The 27,064-nt window shown below is 47.4% G+C and overlaps 1 protein-coding gene across 2 annotated transcripts in view; it reads right to left on the reverse strand.

Moving 5' to 3' along the window:
* The window catches only part of TG (thyroglobulin), a 262,905-nt gene that overhangs the window by 145,535 nt on the left and 90,306 nt on the right, over positions 1 to 27,064 (reverse strand). For both annotated transcript variants that reach the window (XM_087447433.1, XM_087447432.1), the window contains 8 exons: positions 22,477 to 22,542; positions 20,462 to 20,542; positions 15,616 to 15,753; positions 14,533 to 14,709; positions 13,138 to 13,249; positions 11,184 to 11,263; positions 10,306 to 10,449; positions 2,305 to 2,367 (listed from right to left, as the gene is read on the reverse strand). In XM_087447433.1, coding sequence (XP_087303559.1) covers positions 2,305 to 2,367; positions 10,306 to 10,449; positions 11,184 to 11,263; positions 13,138 to 13,249; positions 14,533 to 14,709; positions 15,616 to 15,753; positions 20,462 to 20,542; positions 22,477 to 22,542 — 861 coding nt within the window. The remainder of the gene's footprint in view (positions 1 to 2,304; positions 2,368 to 10,305; positions 10,450 to 11,183; positions 11,264 to 13,137; positions 13,250 to 14,532; positions 14,710 to 15,615; positions 15,754 to 20,461; positions 20,543 to 22,476; positions 22,543 to 27,064) is intronic.

Consider the following 27,064-nt stretch of genomic DNA (forward strand, 5'->3'; position numbering starts at 1 on the left):
ACAGATGAATGAATGAATGAATGAATGAATGAATGAATGAATATACACACGCATGCGTGAATGCATAACTTAGAGAGATATATAACAATTTGGAAATATACACGTGATGCAATATTAGATAAAAACACAAAATAGAACAGTGTAGAGAGATTACAACTACTTCAGACCATACAGAAGGCCTAAGGAGATTGGAAGGAAATAGTCTAATGCATTAAGTGACAGAGAGTAACTTCTAAACAACTACGTAATCTTTCCTGTTAAATTTCGGTGCTGCTTGAATGTTCTGTAACCAACGAATAATAAGATGGGACCTGTCTCTTGAGGTTTGTATGAAGATCAAACACTGAGTACAGTGCTGAGCACAAAATGAAGTCTTCATTACATGTTGAAGAGTTTCAAAAAGTACTGTATGATTGCTTTTAATTAATTTAATACGGCACATTTATCTTCTCTCCTGCCACAAACCACTCCGAAACAAAGTAACGGAATAAAAAAGTCTAAACTCGCAAAGAAAAGAACAGGAACGAGCAAATAGCAGACAAGGGATGTCAGCAAATTTTTAGATGAAGAAAAGGAGAAGGAGGTGGGCTAACAGACACAGCAGCGTGCAATAACTAACACCCCAGGTACCTACAGGCGGGGGTGCGGACGAGACCGATTTGCTCCACGGATCCCCCTGGGAGCCAAGAAGCAAGAGGTGCCATGGAAGGCAGGGGTGAACGTGGGGCTGAAAACAGAAGCATCAGCTGATGATCCCTGTCCACGGTGGTTGGTAATAATAGCAGGAGATTGCTCTCACCCTCGTTGGCTCCCTAGTGAGCCGTAACAATTAATACCCTTGTTTCAACCCCAAGTCTTGATATTACTAGATTTTGAGAGTGAAAGAGGAAAATTGGAAAGGAAGTGCTAAAGGAGAGCCCCGAGTTCTCATCTCTCAAAGCAGGAACTCAACAGTTACTTCCAAAATTGACAAATCAAGGAATAGCAGGATTCGTGTATTATTTAGAAACACAGAGGCCACGGTGAGAAAAAAATAGCCAAAAGAGTTGACCGTGGTGGCCTCCAGGAGTGGGAATGGAGGTGGGTGGAGGTGAGACAGGGAACCAGTTGGGTTTTTTTACACCAGAAATCTTTTGGGACTATTTGATTATTTCAATCATTTGTACATTATCTTGATAAAACTCAAATCAAAGTCTGGCTCGGACATGTATTAGTTGTTTGGCCTTGGGCTTAAGTTATTAACCTCTCTCTAGCCCCACCTCCACCATCCATGACATGGCAATAACAATTCCTGCCTCACAATATTGCAGCAAGCTAACACCAGATCCCATGTGCAGAGTGCTTAGATCTAAAGTCTTAGGCATAAAGTCTTAAAGTGCTTGGAGATAAAAATTCTGTATAGAATGTGCAGGAAAAAAACATACATGCATACATATATGCAATCTTCAAAGTCAGCCCTTTTAACTGAGTGGAGGAAACTGACAACACGGGCTGAGGACATTGACCCTTTCAGCCATAGCCTTGACTGTAATGACTCCCTCCTACACAAGCTATATTCTGTGTCTTCAGCCAGGACGGTAATGACAGCTGTCCAGAGCCCCTCAGACATCATGTCACAGGACAGGAATTAACGTTGCTTGGGCTCTCTTGGAGCCTCTCATTTGCTGACTATGGGAAGGCAGAAAAGGGATGTGCATCGAGACCCACACTCGCCTGCCTGCCTCCACCTCACCCCATCCTGAGAGGTCCCACCGCACCCACCTCCCCGAACTTCCTGCCGCCTCGTGAGCAGACAGGGCATGGGGTGGGAGCCCGAGGACGACATGCAGGAGGGGGTGGCAGCCTCAGCCTCCCAGGGCCAGTGCCCAGTCTTAGATGTCACCATGCCTGTGTGCTGATGGCTGTGAGCCCCAACTCTTCTGCACGTGGGAGAGCTGACCTCTTCCACTTTCTGGCCACAAATAGCACTATTCTTGACATTGGCCCAGGAGTGTGAAGGTCTAGGCAATACTCAATGGGGCCAAACAATCCTCAGAATGAAAATTGGGAGAACTGGGCTTAAGTCCCACTCTGTTTCCAATTAATTGCGTTATTTGGCCAAGGTATTGAATTCCTACGAGTTGGTTTCCTCATCTGTGAAATGGGCTGGTATTTGCCCTCTCTACGCATGTGCAATTGATAGGAGCTTGAAGGAGTGAACGTGAGAGGGTCCTGGGAGCTATCAACTACTGGACAAAAGCAAGGAGGAAGAAGAGAAAGATGAGCTGCTAGTCTCATCAGAGAGATTGAAGACAGCGCACTTACCTTTCTCTGTGAGGGAGGGCAGAACCACCAAAGGGCAAAAACTGGGAGCATCATTTTGAGCAACTGAAAAGAAGAAGAAGGCAGCCTTTTAGCTCTTCTTCACCCCTAATATCATTGAGTTCTGAAGGCATTAACAGAGGTACAAGTTGGTGGTAGGAAAGTTTTACTCGGGACGTAGACGTGGACAGTGCGTTGGGCCCCAGCACCACTCCTGCATCAGCGAGGGTGGGCTAGGTTATGCTCAAGTGACAATACCACATCTCAGGGGCTAGAAACAACACAGGCTCCCCTCTCCCTTGCACCACATGTCCACTGCGGGTGGGCTGGGGCTCTGGTCCCTCTCGTCCTCCCTCAGGCCCAGGCGGAGGAAGGCTGCGCTGCTGCCCTTGTCTCACAGATGCTGCAGCAGGGGAAAGAGACGCAGCACACTTCACTCCTGCTCTCACAGTTTCTGCCCACAAGTGACACACCACACCTGTCGTTTTCACATGTCACTTTCCAAAGCCGGGGCGAGGCCGGGGATGAAGATGTGCAGTCCCACCATGCTCCAGAGAGCAGAGAGTCAGAGCCGTGGGGAACAAGAGAAACGTCCACGCCATCACTGACGGACTGCTCACTCGGGCTCTGCTCTCTGTGCTCACAGCGGGGACAATACAGCCCAGCTTGAGAATTCCTGTGAGCGTCACACGGGATAACGCGGTGCCGGGCACAGGGCAGGAGCTCAGGAAATGACAGCTATTAATGGCAGGCAGCACAGCAGGGGGGACAGAGCCCGGACTTGGAGGGCAGAGTGACCTGGACTCAAGCCTCCATATGCCTCTTAGAAGCAGGGCAGAGGGACAAGTTATCTGACTTCTTCCAGACCCGGTTTCAGCATCGGTAGAATAAGGATGGCGTAAGAATTAAATGAGAAACCGTGCATACCCAGTAGGTGATCTGGAAGTCCTAATTATCTTCTCCCCCTTCCCCTTCCCTTATGGAACAAATCTGAATCTTCCAAGCTTCAGCATTCTTTTCTCACGATGGCCCAAACTAGGAGTGCACACAGGGTCTCCTCCCTCTCTGAGCTCTGTGTAGCATGGTCAGCGGCCAAGGGTCAAGGGCAGGGGTTCTAGGGTCAGCGGCCTAGTGCAAGATTCACTTGGCTGCTTTCCCCTATGCGACCTTGAGCAAGTTACCTAACCTCCCTGGCCTCAGTTTCCTTGTCTGTAAAATGGGAGTAACGACAGTCCCTATCTCAGGGTCACGAGCTTTAGATGAGTCGGTACATGCAAAGCTTTGGGCATACAGTAAGCACTCAATAAATGCTGGCCATTATTCGCTCTTAATATTACCCTTTTACAGTGACACACTCTTGTCATTGTCTCTTGTCCTTGTCAGCCCGCATGAAAAGCCTCAGGTCAGTGTCATGCTCTGTTCTGGACCCCAAAGTCCAGGCTTGGGTCCCCTCACTTCCCATCTCCCTCTTCTGCCTTCTTCTCTTCGATCAGGTACACCATGACCCAGCCTCTCTGAGTTCTAGAATCTCCAGTTGTATTGCATCTCTCCCACCTGGCTCCATCTGCCTAGATACAGCTGTTCCCAGTCATTCTATGGCCTTGGTTCCCAGACTCTAGCAGACACGGGAGTCCCTGGAGGGCTTGGTAACACACACCGTGCTGGGGCCCACCCCCAGAGCATCTGACTCAGCAGGTCTGGGGTGGGACCTGAGATCTGGCATCTCTAACAGGTGATACTCATGCAGCTGGTCCAGGGACACACTTTGAGGATCCCTGAGCTAAGCCTTCTGTCGTCCCACATTCTGTGAGCTCTTCAGACAGAACGCAGAATTACAAATAGCCACCCACCATGCTCCACTACACCCGGCGGGCCAGCTCGGCACCGTACACCCCACCTGTTTATTTATATGTCTGTTTTTCCTGGAAGAAAGTGGTTCTCAGAGCAAAGAGCTTGTGAGTTCGCGCAGTCTTCAGAGAATAATTTGACTATCTATATCAAGGGCATTCAAATGTCCACACCCTTGGACCCAGTAATTCTGCTTCCGGAACTTTGTCTTGAAATTCAAAGCAGGCTCGGTCCGCAAAGGAAACGTTTAGACAGTACTAACGAAACACTAGAAACTCTATAAATGTCTAACACTGTGAGAACAGTTGGGCGAGCTACCATACCATACAGGGAGAATTACTGTGCAGCACATCTCAGCAGAGCATCTATCACATCCTTCTGCTGTTGTGGCTTTACTTGCTTTTTCTCACCCACTATTGCTGTTTCTTAACAAGACACTATTAGCCTTTCGGGTGGGACCTTCTTCACTGTACAAGAATAGCTGAGCCCTGAAAGTTCTCAGCTTCACTGGGCCCCAGGGCACTGAAAACCTCAATACCTTCAGTCCCTGGGAGGATGGAGAGTCCCTCCTACTGAGAATCTTACTGTATAAGCCTGAGCAAGTTGCTCAGCTAATTCTACTTGTCAATAAAGGAATGCAAACCTTTCTTCTTCCCAACGCTGCTTTCAGTAGCATCAAGTTGGTAGCTTGAAATTGGCCGTAGTGGGAGTATTTACACCATAGCAAGCAGCAACCACTACAAATCAGGGCTTCCCCCCACCCTCGCCAGTTGTAAAATATTCAGCAGCACAGCACAGAATGGCGGTGACAATAGGCCCTGGGTTGTCTGGGGACTAAAGAAGATGTTGTCTGTAAGATGCCAGCCCAGCGCCTGGAGCAGACTCTGTGCTCAGTGGACGGCGGAAGCTGTTGAGAGGTTGTGAATGATGATGAAGAACGCACTGTACAGCGAACTCTACCTCCATGTGGTCGTCTCTGCGTGGGTTGCAGAGAGGCATAATTAACAGAGCTTGTCATTTCCTTTCCAGGTTATGTTTCTGTGTCTAGAATTGCTACAGGAACCAAGTGCCTTTGTTTAGCAGAAGAAGAGAGGAACTATGAGGCTTCGATTGTTTTTTTTTAGAAGCCACATTTGACTTTGTAAACAAACCAAAGACCCTGCCCTCACTTGCAGGCCACGCACAGCAGGGGAGAGAATGGGCAACTCAGTTCCCTTCAAAGAGCGGAGGGTACCCATGCCCCAGACGCCCGCCCCTTCCAGGAAACCTGGGCTCTGGGCCGCTGCTTGACCGCAGAGCAGCCTGCACTCCCACTCTGGATGCTAAGAACGCCTCTTCTCTAGGCCCCACTGCCAGGCAGGGGCTGCAAACAGCCTCATTTGCATCCACAGTTGCTCAGCCTGAGCCTCTCAGTTCTGTGCTAAAACACATGGAACTTTCTGTTTACTGTGGACAGCAAAGTCAGAGGGCGCGTTGCTGCGGGCTCCCTGGGGCCCCCACTTGGCTCTCCCTGCTCAGGTTCTTGTCTCTCTCCTGGATTCTAGCAGACTCAGCTGCGGCTGCAAGGGCCGGAACATGGCCTACCCCCTCGATAACCCGCTGCCTGTCCCTGCCCAGTGGCCGCTGCTCCCTTCACCCCGAGCTCCCTTCTCCACGTCCAGATTTTCCCTGAGTCACTTTTGCAGAATCCCTCGTACGACAGACTCCTTGTTCTCCTTTCATGTTCCAGAAGCCCCTGTGGATCCCACCACAGCTCTGAGTAGTTCTCTGATTACAGAGGGAATAATTACCCTCTCATGAGGAGATAGGACCAGTGCCAACCTCACAGGTGGGCTGTAAGCAAATACAGGGACAGCCCTTGAAAGTTGTTTCTGACATAGAGTAAGTGCTTAAGAAATGTTCATTTTCTTTCACGTCTGCCCCCAGCCAGGCTAAAGCCTTTGGGGAGGACCTTCTGTCCCCTGTGCTTCCATGGTTTTGACACATAGTAGGAGCTCAATGAATGTCACCTCCCTTCCCCATCCTCAGTGTGGTTCTTCTGAGACAGGACCTGGCCTTGGCTCTCAGCCTGGAGTTAAATCAGGTGGTAGTCACTCAGTACAGATATCAGTACACTGAATGATCAAGCCCTGGATTTGAAGCAAGGGCAAAGTCTACTATGGAAATATTTCGCAAAAATTCCTTTGGAAAATGTATGTCTCCTGTGCCAATGCTGACTGTGAGGGGAAGATTAGGATCCTATCAACACTTCAAGGGACAGGCCCAAAGGCTCCCACTCTGAGCAGCCTTCCCAAGCCCTGTGGAGGCTATTTCTACGACTGTGTGCCTGATGGTCTAATACAAAGACAGGAGGGGAAAAAGTAGTGATGATGTCAGCTTGCGTGCTGGGATTCTCCAACAGTACATTGGCATGGTTTTGTCTACTACAGAAAACAATACAAGGCCAGACTAGTGTTGGGAATCCAATGGGTGAGTATGTTTTGTCTCAAAATATATCATGAATCAAAAGGTGATTTTGTACTGGTCAATGGGCCCCAGCTGAGAGAATGTCTAAATTATTAAACCCATCTCCTAGAGTAAGATTCCTTTCCTCTGCCTGGCTCTTAGGAGGAGAACATCCATGAGTCTCAGGATTTACTGCACCACTCACTTCTGACGTAGACAACTTGAGGAAGAAAGACCCGTGAGAACCTGGTTCTGCTCTGAGGGAGAGCCACGTGTCACACCAGGCCATCAACACCCTCTGACAGCCAGCCCTCTTCCTTCTGTTCTTCTCAAATGGGAAATACGGAGCCACTTGGCCCAGAATGGCCACACGTCATGTGCATCCCAAGGTGTTTTCTACCCAGGGGTCATGAGAGATTGATACCATTTTAGCATTTTTCATTTCTCTCCCCACACCCTAAACACTGAAAGCCGGCATCACACAGTGTGAGATGGCCTGGTTGTGCAGCTCCACGCCAATGGGCCAGGGAGGCTGCACGAGGTGGTCCCTGAAGCATGAAGGAGGGCCTGCAGGAGTCTTTTAGCATGGATTTCCACCACTCCAAAGAAGAAGTAACTTCTTGTTCCCATGTTCCCATAGCACTTTATGTATAAGACTGTTCTAGTACTGAGCCTATTATGCTATCGTTAATCGGACATGCCGATGTCTTCCTCACTAGGATGTGAGCGTCTAAGAAAACATGACTGTATCTTATTAACCTCACATTTCCCAGTGTTCAGCACAGTGTATGACCCAGTATAGACACTCAATAAGGTTTCAAAGCTTCTAGGCTTACGACGAGAGCGATCCAGCACCAGAATGGTTTATTTATGTAGAGTCTGTAACTCCTCCTTCACGTGTGAGTGCCTGGAGGGCAGGAATCATGTCTTAGTCATACTCAGCCATATAAAATAGTGATTTAGAGTCAGAAAGAACTAGATGGGAATCCTAACTCTGTTGTTTACCTGCTACATGACCTTGGGCAAGTGACAACCTCCCTGAACCTCTGTTTCTTCATCTAACAGTGGTTGTGAGGATTAGAGGAGATGCTTGTAAAGTGCTTGACATCCAGCCAGGCACACAGCGAGAGCCCAGTGAATAGAGGCTGGATTTGTAAAACCAGAGGCCCCCAAGCATAGTTGATGCTCGGTCAGTGTCTGTTGAATGAAAGCACCTCTGCGAATTTTTAATTCCCTGCCCTGTAGCTCCTAGTCAGAACTCCTGAGTCCCAGCCTGACCCCACAGAATATGTGTTGGAAAAAGCTAGTGGTCTGTGCAGTCAGGTGAAAAGAAACAGAACAGATGGAATGAGTTGGGACAGTGGGCACCTTAGGTTCTTTTCCTTGCCAACTCCTGACAAGAAGTCATAACATCCTGGTCTGATTCCCAGGATATTTCTGAACAATGAATCATTTCTCAAGCTCCTTTTTACCCTAGTCTTCCCTGAGCAATATGAAGATGGGAAATGACATTTTTAAGCCTTTTGTGGGGTTCAGAGCTGGGAGGAGACGGGGGAAGACAGATGGAGCAGGGAGGTATCGAGGGGTGAGAATTCAGTTCCAAAGCCCCTGAAAGCCCCAGAGCTGGCACTGGGTCTCCTGCTGGCACTGGGTCTCCTGCGGGGGCCACAGTCCTAGGCTGACACTCACTTCTCCCCTGCCCCTGTGAGTTAGGTGAAGCCTGCTCTTTATGGAACATTCTTCCCTCACTAGAAACCTCCTGAGGCCACTTCATCACACAACTCTGATGTTTTTCTTAAAATAATTCAAGATGTTAAAATGAAATTAAAAGCCAATAGAGAGAATTCAGATCAAATCACAGGATGCTCAAGGTGGGCATCAGCAGGGAAGATTCCATTCAGCCTGGTAATAATTAACCCCCAAAAAATCAGCCCAGAAGCCAAGGAACGTCTCGGGGATTAGTGGGCTCATGATGAAGGGCCAAGGACCAGATTCACCAAGGAGCCCCATCACAGGCCTCTCAGTGGATACGGCTCTGGAACAAGAGGCCAACCACCAACTGGTATTGGTTTGTTAGTTTATTCGTCAGTTTTCTTTTTCCAATTTTTATGTCAATTGCTTGTTAGTCAATTGAGTGGGGGAACACCAGTCAGAGAAGATGTCTAGACATGTTCATATCCAGTCACTTATGGGATATTGAAGACCTGCCAGGAGGCAACGTGGTAAAGGAGAGAGTGAAGTTTGGGGTAACCAGATCTGGGCTGGCAACCTGACTCTGCTTCTTACTAGATATGAAGTTTGGATCAAGCAATTCCAACTTTCTATGCCAGACACTCCTCATCTTAAAATGGAGGAAATAATGTCAACTCCATAGGGGCGTTATGAGTATTAAATCATATAACCCATGAAGAAGTCCCAGCACAGGGAGGGACACAGCACATGTGTAGGCACACAGCGGGCACGTGAGTAATGTCAATTCTCCTCTCCTTTCCTACTTTGGGCAAAGTGTTGTGTTGGATGATGGGAAGAATGTGGAGATCAAAGTTACAGATCTCTAAGATTCCTCCAGATCAGACATTCCATGGCTCCCATTTCTAGGGCAAGTGCCGAGCCAGAGCCAGCACCATCCTTTATTGACCGGAAACTAAGGAGGAGGCCACTCGCGGGAAAGGTTGGAGACACTGAACCTCAGCTCAGCCTCTCCATTGGACACCTACTAAGACAGGGTTTTCAATCTTTTTGCGTCCGGGACATCTTCGTGAATTTGCTTCTGGGACACAGGGTGAGGGTGTCCAGTCTCCAGACAGCTGTCCACTGTTCCCCGAGTGTGCCCACACCCACAAACAACCAGAAGGTAAGAGCTGACAGGACCGCAAGGAGTCTCACTCATTGTTTTATCAATGGAGAAACTGAGCAAGTGGTAGGACTTTCCTAAAGACAAACCAATAGTAGAAGACACTAACACGCCTTCATTTGAGTCCAGGAGCTTCTCCATCACATCGTGCAGACCATCTACTCATTCACAAATTCAAACTGAGTTCCTAAACTGTGCCAGGATATAATCAGCACACACGTGTGAGGTACCCACATTGAGCCAACGTTGCCTTGACCCTGAAGTCCTAACTCCACAGACACTGTCAGATACACACTGGTGTCCTCCTTTCCCTCCCTGAGACTGCCATGTGCTGCACTGTCCTGACTAATGGACAAGGTGAGAAAACCAAGGGACCCCGGCAGAGAGCACATCTGTTGGTTTCCCCTGCCCGGCAACAGCACCTTAACTACACTTTGAGGAACCTCCTCTCCTCCAGCGCATACAGTCTGCTGGCACTGTACCTCCAGCTGCCCCACCCTCCTGCTGGCAGTGGGTCGACTCATAGCCCAAACCGGTCCAAATTCTCTCCCTTGAATTTAAAGCTTGAATATAAGAACCAAACCCTTTGCAGCAGACTGATGATGGCAGTGGCACAGAGAAGAGGCTGCCCATTCGTTCCTGCTAACTACGTGCATGTGGCAGAGACCTAGTGGTCATCTTTCCTTTGAGTCTATGAGCGGACTTCTAAGTAATTCCTTTTCTTCTTAAGTTACATAGAATTAGTTTCTGTTACTTGTACCCAACAAATCCTGACTAGTCCCCAGCCCATCCTAATATAGGGATGGGAAATAGTCAACTAAAGATGCCCACGTAGGTATTCAAGTCAGGTTACTTACCAGGTTTCTGGTACCATCCAAATGGATAGGTGCGGACCTCAGTGTCAGGAGAGCCACAGTCCAAAATACGCCAGGTTCCTCCATTTTCCTCACTGCATGTCTGAAGTCCCAAGCTGTTCAGAGTTAAGCATGTCACTTCTCCTCCTGGAGCAAGAAATAACCAGGACCAGGAAAATGATCATGACAGAAGATTCTAACTGAATGAGGGACATTCTGCCAACTCATTCTTCAGTAGACATTTGGGGTGCTCTACTATATTCCAGGTTTGATCCCAGCCTGATGAAAAACCTGGTACCTTAACGAGCTTCTGGTCTAAGAGCACAAGGATGGAGGCAGCTAATACTCATCGAGCAAGCATCATGTGTCCAGGGCTGTGCCAGGGCTCTGTCTGCATCGTATCACTTGGTCCTCACACAACCATGAGGAAAGTAGCATTTGCATCCCTATTTATAGATAAGGAAGCCAAGGCTCAGAGAGATTAAGCGACTTGTCCAGGATCACACCACTAGTAAGTGACTGAATCCAGTTTTAAATACAGATCATATGGACAGATCCAAAGTCCACCCCACCAAGCTGCCTGGCCCAAGTCTTGAAAGATGAAAAGATAGCTAAGCGAAGCACAGAGGGACAGCTACTTTGGTCATGCAGAAGTGCTATGTACAGTTGACCAGGCACTGGACCAGGAGCCATGTCCCAGCTATCACATATATCAGCCATCTCCCCTTTCCCAGCCCCCACTTCCCACCTATGGATGAGGATCTCCCCTCCCCACCCACCATGAGAAGATGCTGACAATCAGATAAGATCCTAGATCTGAACGTGCTTTCTAGACTGCGAAGTGCTGTGTGCAGGTGAGAAGGAGTTGTGATCATCATTACCTTTTAACTGGGAAACATTCAGAAAGCCAAAGCCAGTGCAGCACGGGTCCAGGTCACACAGCCGTTCACATTCGAAGAACCTGGTGAAAGAAAAGGACAAGCGGGCCTGAAGGTGTTCACTGGTGATGAGGACCTGCAGGGTGGGCTGAATTGCAGTCATTCCTACTTCCAGGGGCCTGCTTTCTTTATGACTACCTAAATTGGGGGTGCTTTGGGCAATACCCATGAGGGGATTCCTAGCTTTGAGGTTCTTTCCGAAAACAAAATTCGACTCTTTTCTCAGGCATGTTGTATTGCCATCCTTCATTCATTCACTCACTCACCATATATAGAAGCATATATTCTATCCTATTCTGTGCCAGGCTTAAGCCAAGCTAACCCTGGATCCTGAATGCATTCCTACGATCCTTTCAGATAGGGAGAAAGTCCCAGCTTTGGGCTTTGGGAAAAGAAACAAATGGTATGGAAGGCATCTCCAGAAATGGGGGATTCCATGGACTTACGGTCGGAGTGACCCAACCACGTGCCTGTTTAGGCTGCAAAGAGCTGGGATTGTTCTCCCCTCAGCTCCCCGGTAACCCACTCTGCAACACAGGCTAATTACACTCCAAGAACACGCCTTTGTTTGCTGAGTCAGTGCATCCATGCTCTCTCTCAGGACCTACTCTGCTTAATAACTCAGCAGGGCTACTGGACCCCTCTCAGTTTCTAGGACCAGTCTTGGCAGGAGGAACTTGGTGGCTCCAAACCAATACTCAGTTCTGAGTTCCTCTGTCTTGACCACATGTCCCAGTTCCGATCACGCTTTCCTGACTCCTGAGAGCTCCCTCAACCCCTCAATTCCTTTTTGGTGGGGGGACCCTGCCTCGTTCTTGCCATTCTCCTTCCCTGTCTTAGGAGGCCCTGCACCCAAGTCCCGTCCCAGTGGATAAGGCCTCCATCTCCCGGGTAGCTTCTCCGATGCTGGCTGCACCTCTGCCCTGATGCCTGTGGACCCCCTGCCCGGTGGTTCCTCTCGCAGAGCCCTGCCCACCTCCCACCCACCACTTCATTTTCCTTTCTTGGGGCCCATTGCCAAGCTCCAGCCTGGATGATATGCTTTCCCATCAGACCACCCTTCTTGGAGTCCTCCAGAGCCTGTTCCGGTTCCAACCCTCCCTCTGTGCCCCCTCCCATCAGCACAGGCGGTTTCCAGGCTGATCTCCAAACAGACTATCCCATATCAAGTTTTCATCTCCATTTTCAAAAGTAGATCTTAAACTCCAGCAACATGACACAATTTCATAAATCAACAACACTTCTTAGATCAACAATTTAAAGACCAAGACTCTCGAATTCTAAAGTACACAAAAATCTCCAGGGGGAGCTTACTTAAAATTCAGACTCTGGAGCCCAGCCCCAGGAAATGTTGATTCAGGAGGTCCAGGGAAGGACCCAGGAATGCAGTTTGTAAAAAGCCCTCCTAGTGATTCTGATGGGTGAGATCCACAGAGTAGGCTGAGAGAAAGATCACCTTGAGTGAAAACAGCTAAATAACAGCTAACTAAATAAATAATAAAATACATTTTAAAAATAATAAATAAAAAGTCTTTTAAGCCTATAGTCCTGTTAAAAGTTCTACTTGCTCTCCAGATTCTGAATGTAGTACAGTGAGATTTTGCAGATCAAGTTTATTACCGTGCTTGACAATCTTTGTTAATTGATAAGACATGGCACGATGTTTCCCTTTTGCATCAGCTGACTGGAGGTTCAGGGCTAAGTTTGTGTTTAACATCAGTAACTTTCCTTAGCCACGGTTTTTAGATAAGGTCACCTCCGTATTACATTTCACCTTTTGCTTTGGGTTTTATGCATGTGTCTTTAACTGGTATTATGTCACCTTCTTTATGGAAGTAGAAGGATCTTAATAATAAACATTGGCAGTGGGGTGAGGGGCAGGACGGAAGTAGCTTACCCATTAGACATGGATTTGTCAGACATGGGCACTTTGCTTCTAATGGAAATCCCCGTCAGTTTTTGGAATGGCAGGCGAGTGTAGAAGTTCTTCACTCTATCTTTCAGTACAACTACACAGAGGAAGAAAGAAATTATATTATTTAGGGAGAGATTTGTTGTATCCACGAAAATAGGAGGACAAATGTATACAAACCAGACTGAAAGCTTCCAATTAAATTATTACACCTACGTATCTACTCTCTGCCCCCATCCCAAATCTCACTAAAATCAAAGTAAAGGGATCCTTGTAAAGGCATACACCACGAGGATAAAGAGAATAGGAGGTGGGATATAGTAACTCAATTTTGGAAGCTAGGAAGCACACAGAAGAGTACACAATTGACTTAATAGACTTAAGAAAGCTGAATCCTCAACTTTTCTCTGGGAGGAACCAAGACACAACCCCTTACACCTCTGCAATCCCAAAAGGTTTAAGTATCAGTAGCACTGGGATGAAGGTGGGCTGAAACAGGACGGGCTAGAAATCTCTGTAAGAAGCATTTAGGGCTCCTCCTCTGCTTTCCACAACTGACAACTGTCCTCTCCCCACCACAGAAGAAGATGGAAGAGGACAAAGGAGAGAGGGTCTGTTGGGTACACCAGGTAGAGTTAATGGCGAGAGTACCACATTGAAAGTAGGGGATTCTTTCAAGTCAATCTACGTGGTGAATATTGAGACTCTTTCATCTTCCAACTTTATTTGGTACCCAAACCACTAGCAGCCAGGCTCATGTCCCCAGGCCAGATATTATAAGATTTTTGGAGAAAAGACCTAAAAATACTGACATGAGGGATTTCCCAAAGGGTAGGCCAATTAGATTATCCTACAGAAAACCTAAAGTCAACAAGATCTCACCACACACTCAGAGCTTCTCGATCAGCTTCTGGACCCCTCTCTTACATTTGAGTGGAAAACCAAGGGTGACCAGATATCTGAGAAAGGCCTCCGGCAAAGAAGAGAGAAGAGTAAATGAAGGATGACAACCTCTTGGAAGAAATGTGGACTGTGCAGGATGAAAAAAACTCCAAAATAATAGTGTCGTAATGTCCTCAGAGAGAAAAATCAACTTCCACTTTGTTACAGCCACTGTGGTTGGGATTTTCTGTAATATACAGCCAGCTGGAATTCTAACTGCTGCGTGCATTAACAGTGGCTTTCTCTGGGGAGTGGGATTCCAGAGCAGGATTACTCTCTATAGTCAACTTGCTGCATTTCTGAATAGTTTCACATCTCTACAAGGAGGATGAACAACTTTATTTTAAAAGGAAGAAGAAATTAACCTGATATTTCTGAAACCACAGAGCCAGAAGCCAATGGGAAATGCAGTTGGTGCAGATCCCATCACAAACTCACCTTTCTTCCGGAACAGGGCCCCCGGACTGTGGGGCAGGATGAGTCTGCAGCCCTTGGGAGTGGACTCCAGGACATCATCACACACCTGGGCCTCGGAGTAGAGGATGCAGGTGAAGTACAAGGGTGCACTGTCTGTTATCTCTGCCAGCCGACAGAAAGAGGGCTCCTGGACACAGCCTGCCAGCAAGAGAGCAGTGGATTTTAGTCCCTGGGGGCCTGCAGAGGAGAGTTACTTCTGCAGGACCTTCTGGAAAGGAATGCCCCGTAAGGATTCTTCCCAGGCAGGACAGAGGCCCAGGTCAGTTGAGGCTATCCAGTCTGGGAGGCCCAAGAAAAACACTAGGTTTCTGCTAGCTGGGGAGAGGGTCATGCATGAAACACGGAGTATGTGTGGCTCTAAATAAAGACAAAATCTAAGAGGGTTAAGGGTGAGCAGTAAACCCAGCAATACAGGAGGAGAGGGGGTAAAATTCCACTGGATCTACCCAGGCCCATCTCAGAGGCAGCCGGGATCTTCAAACCACAGGCCATAGGACTGTAAAAACTTTGTGAACGATCTCTCCTGCTCCCACTCCCATGTCAGACTTTGCCACTGCTGTGTATGAGTTCCCTAATGGGGAAGGATCATGATTGATTCAGTTTTTTTTGTTTTCTCATCCCCAAGGTCAAACACAAGGCCTAGAACACAACACATCCTCAGTAATTGCCTGTTAGGTAAAGGATAGATGGATGGATGGAAGGAAGGAAGGAAGGAAGGAAGGAAGGAAGGAAGGAAGGAAGGAAGGGTGGGTGGATGGAAGGAAGGAAGGATGGATGGATGGATGGATGGATGGATGGGTGGGTGAATGGATGGATGGATGATAGGTTCTGGGAGCAAGTTGATATTAACTACACTATGAGCTTCCTGAAGATATGGGAGATGTCCTGTCTATCTTCTGTCTCATCCATGGTACTAACACTGAAGTGATCCCTGAGCTATGCCATTGAGTTTAATCTTATCTGTTCTCAAGAGTTGTTAAACTAGGCCTGCAATGCCTGACGACAGAGTGGGGAAGAAGAAGGATGAAGTCTAAGCATACTTACGAGAAAGGCACCATAGGTTTGCCTGCTGAGGTGAAAATAGGTGTTTGAAAAGCCAGTGCTGCTGGCTGGGCAGGGACTGGTTTCCGTTGACAATGACCTGGTTAAGGTCCACAGGAGAGAAAAGGTCTGTTGTCAAATCTGAAAAAGAAGGAGGGAGTCAACTTATTTTGTATTACATCGTGAATCCCTCTCTCTCTCACTCACACACAGACAAACACACACACTTTCAGGCTATATTAGGCCAGAGCAGATCTAGAGTCAATAGGGCTGGGAGTCTGGTCAGGCAGGAAGGTTTCAGAAGGTCCTAGAAAGTCCTAAAAATTATGGAGTTGCAAAATCTTAGAATCTTGGTTTGGAAGAAACCTTGGGAGCCATCCAGTTCAAGTCTTCTCCCAAGGCAGGACTTTTCCCCACCATACCCCTGGCTGACGTCCTTGTAGTCCCATGTGACATGCCTGGGCCCACCACAGCAACCCACTCCACCGTTAGGAAGTTGTGGAGTCAAATCCATCTCTCTGTAACTTTGAACCACTGATGCTCCTTCTGTCTTCTGAAGCCATGTGGAAGTCCTATCTCCCTTCCAAACAGCAGCCTTCATCTGTGAAGACAGCTTTCAGCTCTGCTCAGCCCCAGACTTGAAAGTTCCAGCCTGACCATTCCCCAGTCTTTCCTTGTGTCTTCATACGCCATGATTCCTGGCTTAAGGCTCTTCCTGGGCACTCCACTGCCTAAGGATGGAAGTCCAAGCTTTCTTCTCAATCCAGGCTCTACCTGCATTTTGAGCCTCATCTCGATTGCCTCAACTCCCACTCCAGAAGCATGCAAATGCTAGCAGTTCTGGCTCATCACTACACTGCTTGCTGCCCCAGGACTATTGCCCGTGCTCATGCTCCATTTACACTCTTCTTCTTCACCTACCTAGTCCTCCTGTGATTCAAGGATCAGTGCTGCTCCCTCCGGCTCTAATGTTCGATGGCTCTATAAAGAGGTTCTCCAGGCCCGAGAGACCCAACATCCCAGGCCCAGGGGTGGGAGGATGTTTCTGCACCTCATGAGGGCTCTGACTTTCCAGAAGGGCTTACACTGGGGCCATGAAGCAGTTCATGGAGAGGAGCTGAGGCTTGTTTACAGTGTCCCTCAGCTTGGGGCTCTGGCACAGGGGCATTACATCCCACGTACGCCTCACTGTGCCTTGGACTGGTGCATCCTCTCAGCAGCCCACCTTGCAGGCTCCATAAAGCTGGGTCTTGAAGACTGAGCTTCTACACCAGCAACAGCACCAAAGGGGATAAAAGCTTTACTAGTGTATGGCAAGGCCAGAAGGTTAGTGCCGGCAGAGACCCCGGGGACTACGTTGCCGCCCCCTCCTCTGTGCTGCCCCAGTGCTTTGAGTTATTGCATCTCACGTTATTGTAAACAGCCAGATTGCACGCCTGTCTTCCGGCTGAACGATGCCTGGCACAAAGTAGGACAGCACAGATCAGCTTTTAAGACAGCAGAGGAAGGAAGAAAAATGACATAACAGGCCTACAGGCACACTCGAAGTTTTTTGAATCTCACTTTGCCCTCAAGCCTCTGCACGGGCTGTTCCCCTTACCTGGAACACCTTCTCCAGATGTGCCCTGGAAGTGCCTGGAAGATCCTTCCAGGCTCCTCTGAGACACCTTTCCTGACTCCTGCAGTCTGCCTAGCATTCTCCCTCCCCTGCATTCCCACTGCATTTGACACCTGTCCCCATTACAGCCCTTGCCACGTTGTCCTGCAGTGGCTGGCATGTGGGAATTGTCACGAGTCTGTGAACATCCCAGGGCACAGTACACGTGCTCGAAAAATGTCTGGTGTATGTCAGAATGAAAACGGCAGTCACTCAATTTACACCTGGTTTACATGCCATATGAAGAAGAATTCATTTTTTTCTTGTTCTCTCAAAACTTTGCACTCCCCTTGAAGGCACGGAGGCCAGTACAGGGCTTGCCAGATGAGAGGCTGTTGTTGTTGGCTTCCCTGTGTGTGTTTCAAACACTCAGACTAATTGGAATAACCCGACACAGAAAGGGGGAGATTCCTCACTGTGATTTGAATCAGGGAGGCCATTCTCGGGGACGCCAAGGAGCACAGGCCAGGTAAATGAACACACAGAGAAGCCACTGGGCCCCATCGCGGAGAGTGGATCAAAGCGTTTCTCCATAGGGACGTTATCTTCAGTCCAGGAATGTAATCAGCTGAGAAGGGGAAAACCCAGCCAAGCTTTGTCTATTCACCCTGAATCCCTCCAAGGTCTTGGACGGGGGCCCAGCTCCTCTTCTGGTGAGGGAGGAAAGGGGGAGAGGGATCCTTTCTATGGAATCATGTGACAGTTTTGTAGAGGCAGCCCTGGCATAGTGTATAATGATGGATTTTACACAACGTTCTCAAGTGCCATGAAATCATTCACATCTACATTGCCACGAGCTGTATGGCTGCTGCTGAGAGGCCTTGCTAAGGTTGGGGATGGCAAATGCAAATGCCCTGGGGCAGGAGGGGCCTGAGTGTAAGGCACTGGGTGGGGACCCAGGCAACAGGAGAGCCACGCCCTGATGGAAGGGGGAAGCTCAACTCCGCTCAGAGGATTGTCGCCAGGCAGAAATTTGAAGCCAGTGTTGCTAGAGCTTTTCCTCTGTTTTTCTCTACAGAAGCTGGAAATCTGAATTTTCATATAAAATCTCCCCATTTAAAAATATTGGCTCAGTAAAAAAAAGTAAAAGTCCATTCTACAACTCAAACAAAATCCGTCTGCTTTGTCGGCCAGGGTCCACCAGGACTCAGCTCTCAAGCCCATGCGGTCTGCACCTGGGAGCAGCTGGTGTTCTAGAATAACCCAGGCTTCAGAGTCAGTTGCCCATGGTTTGAATCCTGATGCTGCTACTTACTTAGTGCTGGACTTAAAAAGGGAAACTGAGGCACATTAAGTCCCACGTTGTTTCTCATTGGTAAATGGGAATAATGACCCCCATCGGCCGAGTTGTCATAACGTTTGTGAGATGATATATATAAAGCACCATATGCAGAGCCTGGCACCCAGGAGGTTCAAGGCAGGACTTGCTTTCCTCTGCTCCCCTTCCTGGTGGGTTCTGAACTCATCCTTGCTCCAGCGGGAAAGTGATGGCTGGCAGCGGGTAAACCTGAACGCTGGCCCTGTGCTTGGGAGGCTCCCAAGGCAAAACCAATTTGCCAATTTGTTATCGTGAGCAAAGATCAGAAAGGTGAGGGGCCAGGTCATTATGCAGAAGGGACCCAGTCAAATGCTAGCTTATGAGAATAAAGAGGGGGACCTTCCTGAGCTGGTGCCCACCCACCTGCTTCCATCACTCTGCCAGCAAAATTGAAGCCTCAGTGGAAAACCTCTAAAGGCGCAGAAGACATCACTGCTAAGAGGCATTTGGATAGGAACATGCACTGTGACCTGAGTTTTGACCCCATCAGCTGAGACCTGCTATCTGACAGGCAATACAGGAAGAGAGATGGAATGAAGACAAAACCTTATGGAAGGCCTGCTCTAAGCCAGGCTCCGTGCTGGGATCATAAACACCAATGCCACCACTACCACATAATAACAGCCATCAATTTCTGAGCCTTTGCTCTGTGCTACTGCAGTGTACAGAATTAGCTCCTCTAATTCCCAAAGCCACCCTATCTCACGGATACTGCTATTACTCTCATTTACCAAAGGAGAAACTGAAGCTCAGAGACGGGGACTCGGGGCTGCAGAGGCAAATAGGGGCACAGCTGGGATTCAAACCCTGCTCTCCTGACCTGAGAACCCGCACTCAAGGCCAGGACACACTCCCCGAGTCCCACAGCCACTCTATGAATGCAGAATGAACTCATATTGCCAAACAGCTACTATGGGATGAGCCCCATTTTTGGTGGTTTACATACATCATCTCATTTGATCTGCACAAGAGCCCTGGAAAGGAAAAGAAACTACCATTTTGAGGGTATTTGTTAAGTACCAGGCAAGTGCCAGGTGTGTTCCTGGCATGTCATCTAATGGGATCAGAGGAAAGCAAGATACGTTCTACACACTAGGAATGGAGGCTCTCAGCAGGTGAGCAAAGCACCCACGGCCGTGCAGGTGGTAGTAAGTGGCAAAAAGTGGCTGAAAACCTAGACTATCTGCTTTGCAGTGTGGTGCTTCTTCCATTGCACCATGATGTCTCCCTGCGCCAGCCCACCAATCTGCCTCCCCTCTCTCCTCTCCTTCCCTTCTCTTCCTCTCTCTCGTCCTCCTCGTCCTCCTTCTCTTCCTTCTTTCTCCACCTTCTCCTCTATTTCTTTCTCTCTCTGAGTTCTAGCTTCATCTAAGTAATACCAACTGTAGACTCTGGGGATAGAGAAGTCTCAGACATCGCATACATTCTTCCCCTATTAATGTGTGGATTTATATCTTCCACTTAAAATGACTCTCTCTCTAAAGACTCTTACAGACATCTCCTTCATTAAACCACTCCATAGTATTTACGCTTTGCTTACACTCTTCAGGGTTTACCTAAGTGAAGCCACTGATCGCAGTCAGATTAAACTTGCTCTTTAATAGTTTTTGCTGGTTTTGTTATTATGGTTGTTTTCTTTTCCAGCAGTGGTGGTGATTTTGCAATGATTTTGCCTTACTTTCTGTGCCAACTGCCCCTCTGAGGAGCTGTCCATATATATGAAATGGATAACTGGGTTAGAAGCTTAGAGAGGAGTCTGTGGCTACAGAATGGAGCAATGTTGACGAATCCATTCATTGATTAGACCCTTGGCATCACCATCTTGTCTCCACAGCCAGACACCCAAGTATATGAAAAGGTTTAGGGGTTGGTACCTGTTTCTGTTGGAGAGGTTGGCCTTGGTTCCATGTCTCTTCTACATCCCATAGACTCAGACCGAGACCCCATGTCAGAATCTAGGAGGGAAAAAAGGATTGTCATTCTAATGTTGGGGAGGAAAAGAGGAGATATTCCTCTGGTCAACAGAATGGTAATGGCAACACGGGAAATCCTCATGGTCCACAGCCAGCTGCCCAGGACAAGATCCGGCACAAATCCAGCGGCATAGGTCTGCACAGACTGGCCTTTTACGAAACATCCGCCAACTTCTTGGAACAATTATTGTCCTTAATATTGAAATTATTAACATTTTCAAAGAACTTTAGAATTAACAAAATATGTTCCTAAATATTGGTCTTTACAACACCCTGTGAAGGTAGGGAGTAAGATTTCCATTTTACTCTTGAGAAAACTGAGACTCAGACACGTGAAATAACTTATCCCAGATCATGCAGGTGGTAAGTAATCAGAATTTGAAAAATTAAATAAAATTCCCATGTTGGGAACAGGTGTCCCACAACAGCAGGGTCAGCCTAGGGGGAGAACAGGGTATGACATAGGTCTTTGGGTTCTTCTGTTTAGTGGGGCAAATGTCCTGGGGAGAAGCAATTCCTTACTTTTTCATCAGAAAACACCTTATTTACCAGAAATTTCTGATAAGTGGGAAGCATTGGACTTGGAACCAGTGTCTGGATCCCACCCCCAGGACATCCCCTGGGCATCTCACTGAGCCTATCCAAGTCTCATTTTTCTCGTCTGAAAAATGAGCCAATGTCACCCCCTCTATTACCCACCTTACAGGTAGGACTACATGAGAAAAGAAGTGTATAATCCCACTGTATCACCTCAGAATGAAAATGATGATGAGCATCTGCCTTTCCTTTTTCTCCTCCCTCTCCCTCCTTCTTCTTTCTCCTTCTTCCTTCTCCTGCTCTTCATCCATCATCATCACCACCGCTACCACCAGCACGAATAATTAGCATTTGTTATGCACTGGGCCCTGCTCTAAGTACTTTACACGTGCTACTGTGCCAAGCTCACACAACTCGATGAGGTATGTGCTATTTTTATTGCCATATTACTCACGGGGAGTCTAGGCTTACAGGGGCTAATTGATGTGTTCAAGGTTGCACAGGTGGTAAGGAAAGGAACCAGAATTCATACCCATTCACTCTAAGTCCACGCTGTGCTCTTTCCCACTATTTCACTTTACAAGCATAGAAACAGGTCACCAGTCCCAACAGGGGACTGGAAATCGGTGAGGAGCGATCATGGGAAGAGGAGGGAAGTGATATAGGGCTGAGGATATTTCTTCACGCCTTTCACTTGGCACCTATGGCCGTGACATGTAATGGCCCACTGCCCATCTGCTCCCTCCTGAGGCTGGACCCCTTACGGGTCAAGGCTGTGCTTCACTCGTCTCTCTCATCCCCTGTTACTACGACTCATCCCAAATGCCTTTCACCATCCCTGGCTCTGAGCAGGCACTTAGTCAATGTTCAGTAAACTCAGAGTATGACAAACAAAGCAGAAAGGAGATGCCACATGTGCATTTTATCCGAGCCCCAACCTGTCCCATGCACCCACAGCAGCATTTTCTCTAAACAGGAGACCATGGCAAGACCACCTGGGTCCTGCCCCCTCACCCTGACCTCAGAGAGAGGCATCCGTGGCCGAGGCCCTTGGAGAAACGCCTCGCACAGTCTCCAGCGGCCACCGAGCTCCCAGCCCAGTAACAAGGGCAGCTTATGGTCAGCGAACTTGATTTCACAGGAGCCACTGTTTCCTTCCTCCACATTTTCTTGGGTGTTCACACTTTCATTTTTGTTTTAGACGTTGGTATCTTACCTGATGAGACCTGGGGCCCTTGTCCTCCACACAGAGCACTCACTTAAAAAGTAAATCTCTACATTTTCCTCTCTGGGGGACACAGTGCCCTGTGAATGGGAGGTGGGGCCAGACAGTCTCAGGTGGTCTGTGTCCTGCTCAGCCCCTCCACCACAGAGCTTACCTTTCCAGAGATACACCTGCTGGAAACTGATAAAGGTGTCCTGAGCTCCTTCCGGGGGTGTCAGACCTGCAAAGGAAGGTGTTTGTGTTTATGAGCTTGACTGTGCTTGCTCCAATGGGGGACCTACCATGACCACAACTGCCTCCCCTCCCCACACCGGGGCCTCCTGGACCTGAGAACTCTATTTCCCACACAAGGTGCACCCCCAAAAAGAGACTCCCTTGGAGCTCTCTTCCAGATCCCTGGTACAAAACCAGAGCCGGTCAGACCCCAGATACCTTGCTCAGGGCACCAAAAGGACTATTGTAGTGAGGGGTTGTGAATCTGTGACACAGAGAATCACATAGGGAACTGGAGATTGGCTTAAAGAGAACAAAGCTCTAGGAGCCTCGAGAGCTGTGTCAATTTGCCGTGTCACTTAAGTCCCCTGAGAGTCTTGCCTTATTGGCCAATGGGGATGGTAATTGCAAGGACGGGAATAATGTATAGAAACTGCCTTCTGCAGTCCTCAACATTTGATATGCACCGTATTATGGTAGCCGCCATTTTGCCATTTGCCATGCCATTTCTTTATGGTCAAGGTTGCTTCTCTTGCCTCTGTTCAGCCTTAAGATCTTGCCAATTCCCCCTGTGACCTGAAAGGCTGACAGAAGAGCTCAGAAAGCAGAGTCTGGAGGCAAACAACCCAGAGACCACTGCAGGAGACAGCTGTTCACAACACAAGACATCAAGAAATGATCACATTTTGCTGTTAATTATTATTAAGAGCCATGTATTATGATAGCCAATTATTATTAAGAGCCATTGCCCAGCACCATAATGAGCACCTTCGAGACAGTTTCTAATGTAAACCTCAGAGGCAGGTGTTTTGTCCCCAATTTCCAGGTGAAGATCAAAATCCAGAGAGGTTAATGCCAGAATTCAAACCCCACCTGTTTGGCTCCATGTTCCATGCTCTTAATCACCACACTAAGGAGCCGATAATATATTTTAGAATTCTGTCCATCCAAATGGCAAACATTTGTAAAGGTTCTGGTGTTTAAAAGGTTCAGTTAAACACTGAACTATCTGGAAAACTCAGCTATTGAAGTGATGAGTCCCTGGAGGATGACCATGCTTATGCCTGGGGTGAGCCAAAAAATACTGAGTTCCACTTTCATTTAGTTTTGCCCCTGAAATGGAAACAAACAATGATGCTAGAACTTCTCAGGCTGCCCGATATTGGGATAGCACGTCTCCTTAAAAGACTCCCTCACAATTCTCTCATAGCCCTCTTCAGAGGGTGGGAGTCATTTACAAAAATTTAGGGAAGTGAAAACCTATGATATCTGGGAGACCTACACTTGGACCTCTGAAACTCGAAGACTTACTGTACCCACTGCAGAGGAGACTGCACCGTATACTATTGTGTATACTCTTGTGACACCAACACAGAGCAGGGGCTGTCTGCTCAGTTTGTGTTCTGGTTTCACAATCTCTTCGGGATAACATTTGCTTATTATGAAGGTCAGGATAGAGGATTTTGTACCTTGTCACAAGAGACAGTAGAGAATTTATTTTAAACATTTTTTTATACCCAAATATATTTGGTATACTGACTCTTTCAAGTTATACATATAATACTCTTTATTATTTATTATTATAATTATATGTAATTATAATATATCACACATATTATATATAATATACATAATTATTATATACATATAATATGTAGATATATTTTGGGGCAACATAGATGTAAAGTAAATAAAATTTTCAAAATAGTTTAGGCCATTCGTTATGATTCTTATTTAGTCTGTGGAAGTTGGAGAAATGACATCTTATCTCTAGGGTGCTTTATTGCTCTCAAATCTAAGACTAAAACCAACAACCACTTTAAGACATAGTTTACCATGGGCTAATACTGAGCATTTAGATTATGGACCCTCAATAAATATTAGTTTACATCCCCACACTTGCCCTTCCCAAGAGCAATACCCCTTTAGGATTATCATAATCCTTTAAGGAATCCAAGAGAAGGGTCTCGCCACTCAGCTGTCCCCATTTCTGACTCGGATGAGTTGGTGAGCCTTTCTTGTTCTGCGGAATATCTTGTTTGTGCCTGGTATGTGTGCCCTGCTTTGCATAGAGTGGAAAGGAAAATCATACGTGCCCTCCATTGCCCAGAGAACAGCGGGTGCACCACACAGGTGCACACAGGTTTTACTATGTATTTTTGGCCCAGAACGCACTGAGCTGTGATAGGAACAGGATATTTTTATATACTTTTTGTCCATCTCAAGACAATGGAGCCCTGTGTCTTCCAGCCTAGAAAATATGGTAAGGCTTAACCCCGTCCTCGGTTTTTGCTCATTTCAACACAATTCAATCCAATCCAATGGAATTCAGTTAAATTCAGCACATGGGGCCGGCCCCGTGGCTTAGCGGTTAAGTGCGCGCGCTCCACTACTGGCGGCCCGGGTTCGGATCCCGGGCGTGCACCGACGCACCACTTCTCTGGCCATGCTGAGGCCGAGTCCCACATACAGCAACTAGAAGGATGTGCAACTATGACATACAACTATCTACTGGGGCTTTGGGGGGAAAAAAAAAAGGAGGAGGATTGGCAATAGATGTTAGCTCAGAGCCGGTCTTCCTCAGCAAAAAGAGGAGGATTAGCACGGATGTTAGCTCAGGGCTGATCTTCCTCACAAAAAAAAAAAAAAAAAAAATTCAGCACATGAATCTTGAGCATTTCAGTAGGCCTAGAAGGTCACCTGACCTTTGAAGGTTACCAACAATCTATAGATTGTTGTATCCTGGGAAGCGTCTTTGTTAATCACCACAATGAAAGTTATAACTCCTTGGTGGTTTTAATTATTAAAATGGTTGCCAAGTCTCCATAGGAATGCATAGAGAACACTGAGGTAAAAGAAATGATATTGCCCTTTTTCCTCTTACCTTCATCATCTCCCATCCCCATCTCTACATCCAAACTCACCTCCTCCTATGCTCTCTAAATGGGTTGATGGTACCACCTTCTTCCTGGTCACCCTCTCAGAATCATCCTTATTTCCTCCCTCTTCATCAATCTCCATACAGGCCATTTCCTCAACTGTTCTTAATTCTACCCCCCTTCTGATCTGTCCCTCTTAGCTCAGGCCTCATCACATATTCTAACATCTATGATCTGATTCCTGACAATCTGAACAGCCTCATGCTCAGCTCGGTCTCCAAGACCCCCATCTTCCCAGTCACATCTAATGCTTGCTTAGAGGCCTCTGCACCACTGCATGTACTTTTTCTCTCTGCCTAGAACCCTTGCCCCCTTTCACTTGGTTAATCTCTACTCGTTCTTTAAGAATGGGGGTCTGTATCACTTCTTTCTAGAAGGCTTCCCTAAACCCTCTGCCTGGATTTGCATAGCACTAAACAAACACCTCTATCTTTAATCTCACACTTAACAATAATTGTCCAGCTCCTGGAATGTAACACAGCTTCTGAGGTTGGGAACTGGGCCTTATTCCTCTTTATATCACCCACCCTAGCATAATTCCTGCTACAGAATTGGGGTTCAGTACATTAATGAATGCAAGGGGGAGTGAATGAGGGAAACAAAGCAATCAATGATCCTCAGAGCCCACCAAGTAAACACAGAGCATTGTCTTCCCAAGCTCAAGAAGGCTGACCACCAAGTTAGTTTTCCTAATGCAGACTTCCGACTCATCCCTCCATTCCCCAAAACTTCCCCAGTTCAACATTGTTGATTGTGAGAAGGTATATAGAACCGAAGCAAACATTATTCCTCCTCTTCCCTGCTAAACAACGTTTTAAGGAAGAGAGTTTAGACTGTCCAAACATCGGTCCCACTCCTTCCACAATAACTGAGTTAGAACATCCCTGTTATACAAAGAAACTCGGACTCCTTCTGCTCTCTCTGTATTCCAGGCTGCGGGAACACACTCCCATTTAGAACTGTGGGGGTTTGGTGTGGAGCCTGATTCTTCAGGGTTGATGAGTGTTGTGTGGTCTTAATTTACTTCAGAACACTTCTGCAGAGATCATGTGCTGTATCTAGAGTGGTTAGTTTTAATCTACAACCCTGGAGAGGGAAGGATCCTAAACTGGAAAATCCAGGTTTCAGACTCTCCCTTTTCTTGGCTATCTTCTCTTCTTTGTATCTCTTCCCCTATGTCTCTACTTACATTCCTTACCCATCCTAAGTAAGCTACACTCCAGCACCCTTATCTCAGGCTCTGCTTGGTGCTAAGCACATGGCAACACACAAGCAATGATAGCTACTGTAAAGAACTAATAGGGTTACTTTTACATGGTCCATCCTATTTGTAGGTACTCATCAGACATCTACTCACGTGCATCTGGTGACAATGAGTATCATAGATGCCTTGTAAGTTTCTCCACCTAGATCCCAGCTCCCCAAGATGATGACCATCACTGATACAAAAAAGACTGCTGTAAAGGGAATGTCAGCCATCAGGCTGAGCCTCACCATTGCTCAACAACATGAAGCCTTGGGATTCAGGATGAATCCAGGAGTATTTCTGCCAAGGCCTGTTTTTCCTATCAACTTTTAAGTCCCTGTGGG

The sequence above is a fragment of the Ceratotherium simum genome, chromosome 23 (genome assembly GCF_057802395.1).
Source record: "Ceratotherium simum simum isolate JZ-2026a chromosome 23, ASM5780239v1, whole genome shotgun sequence".
NCBI lineage: Eukaryota > Metazoa > Chordata > Mammalia > Perissodactyla > Rhinocerotidae > Ceratotherium > Ceratotherium simum.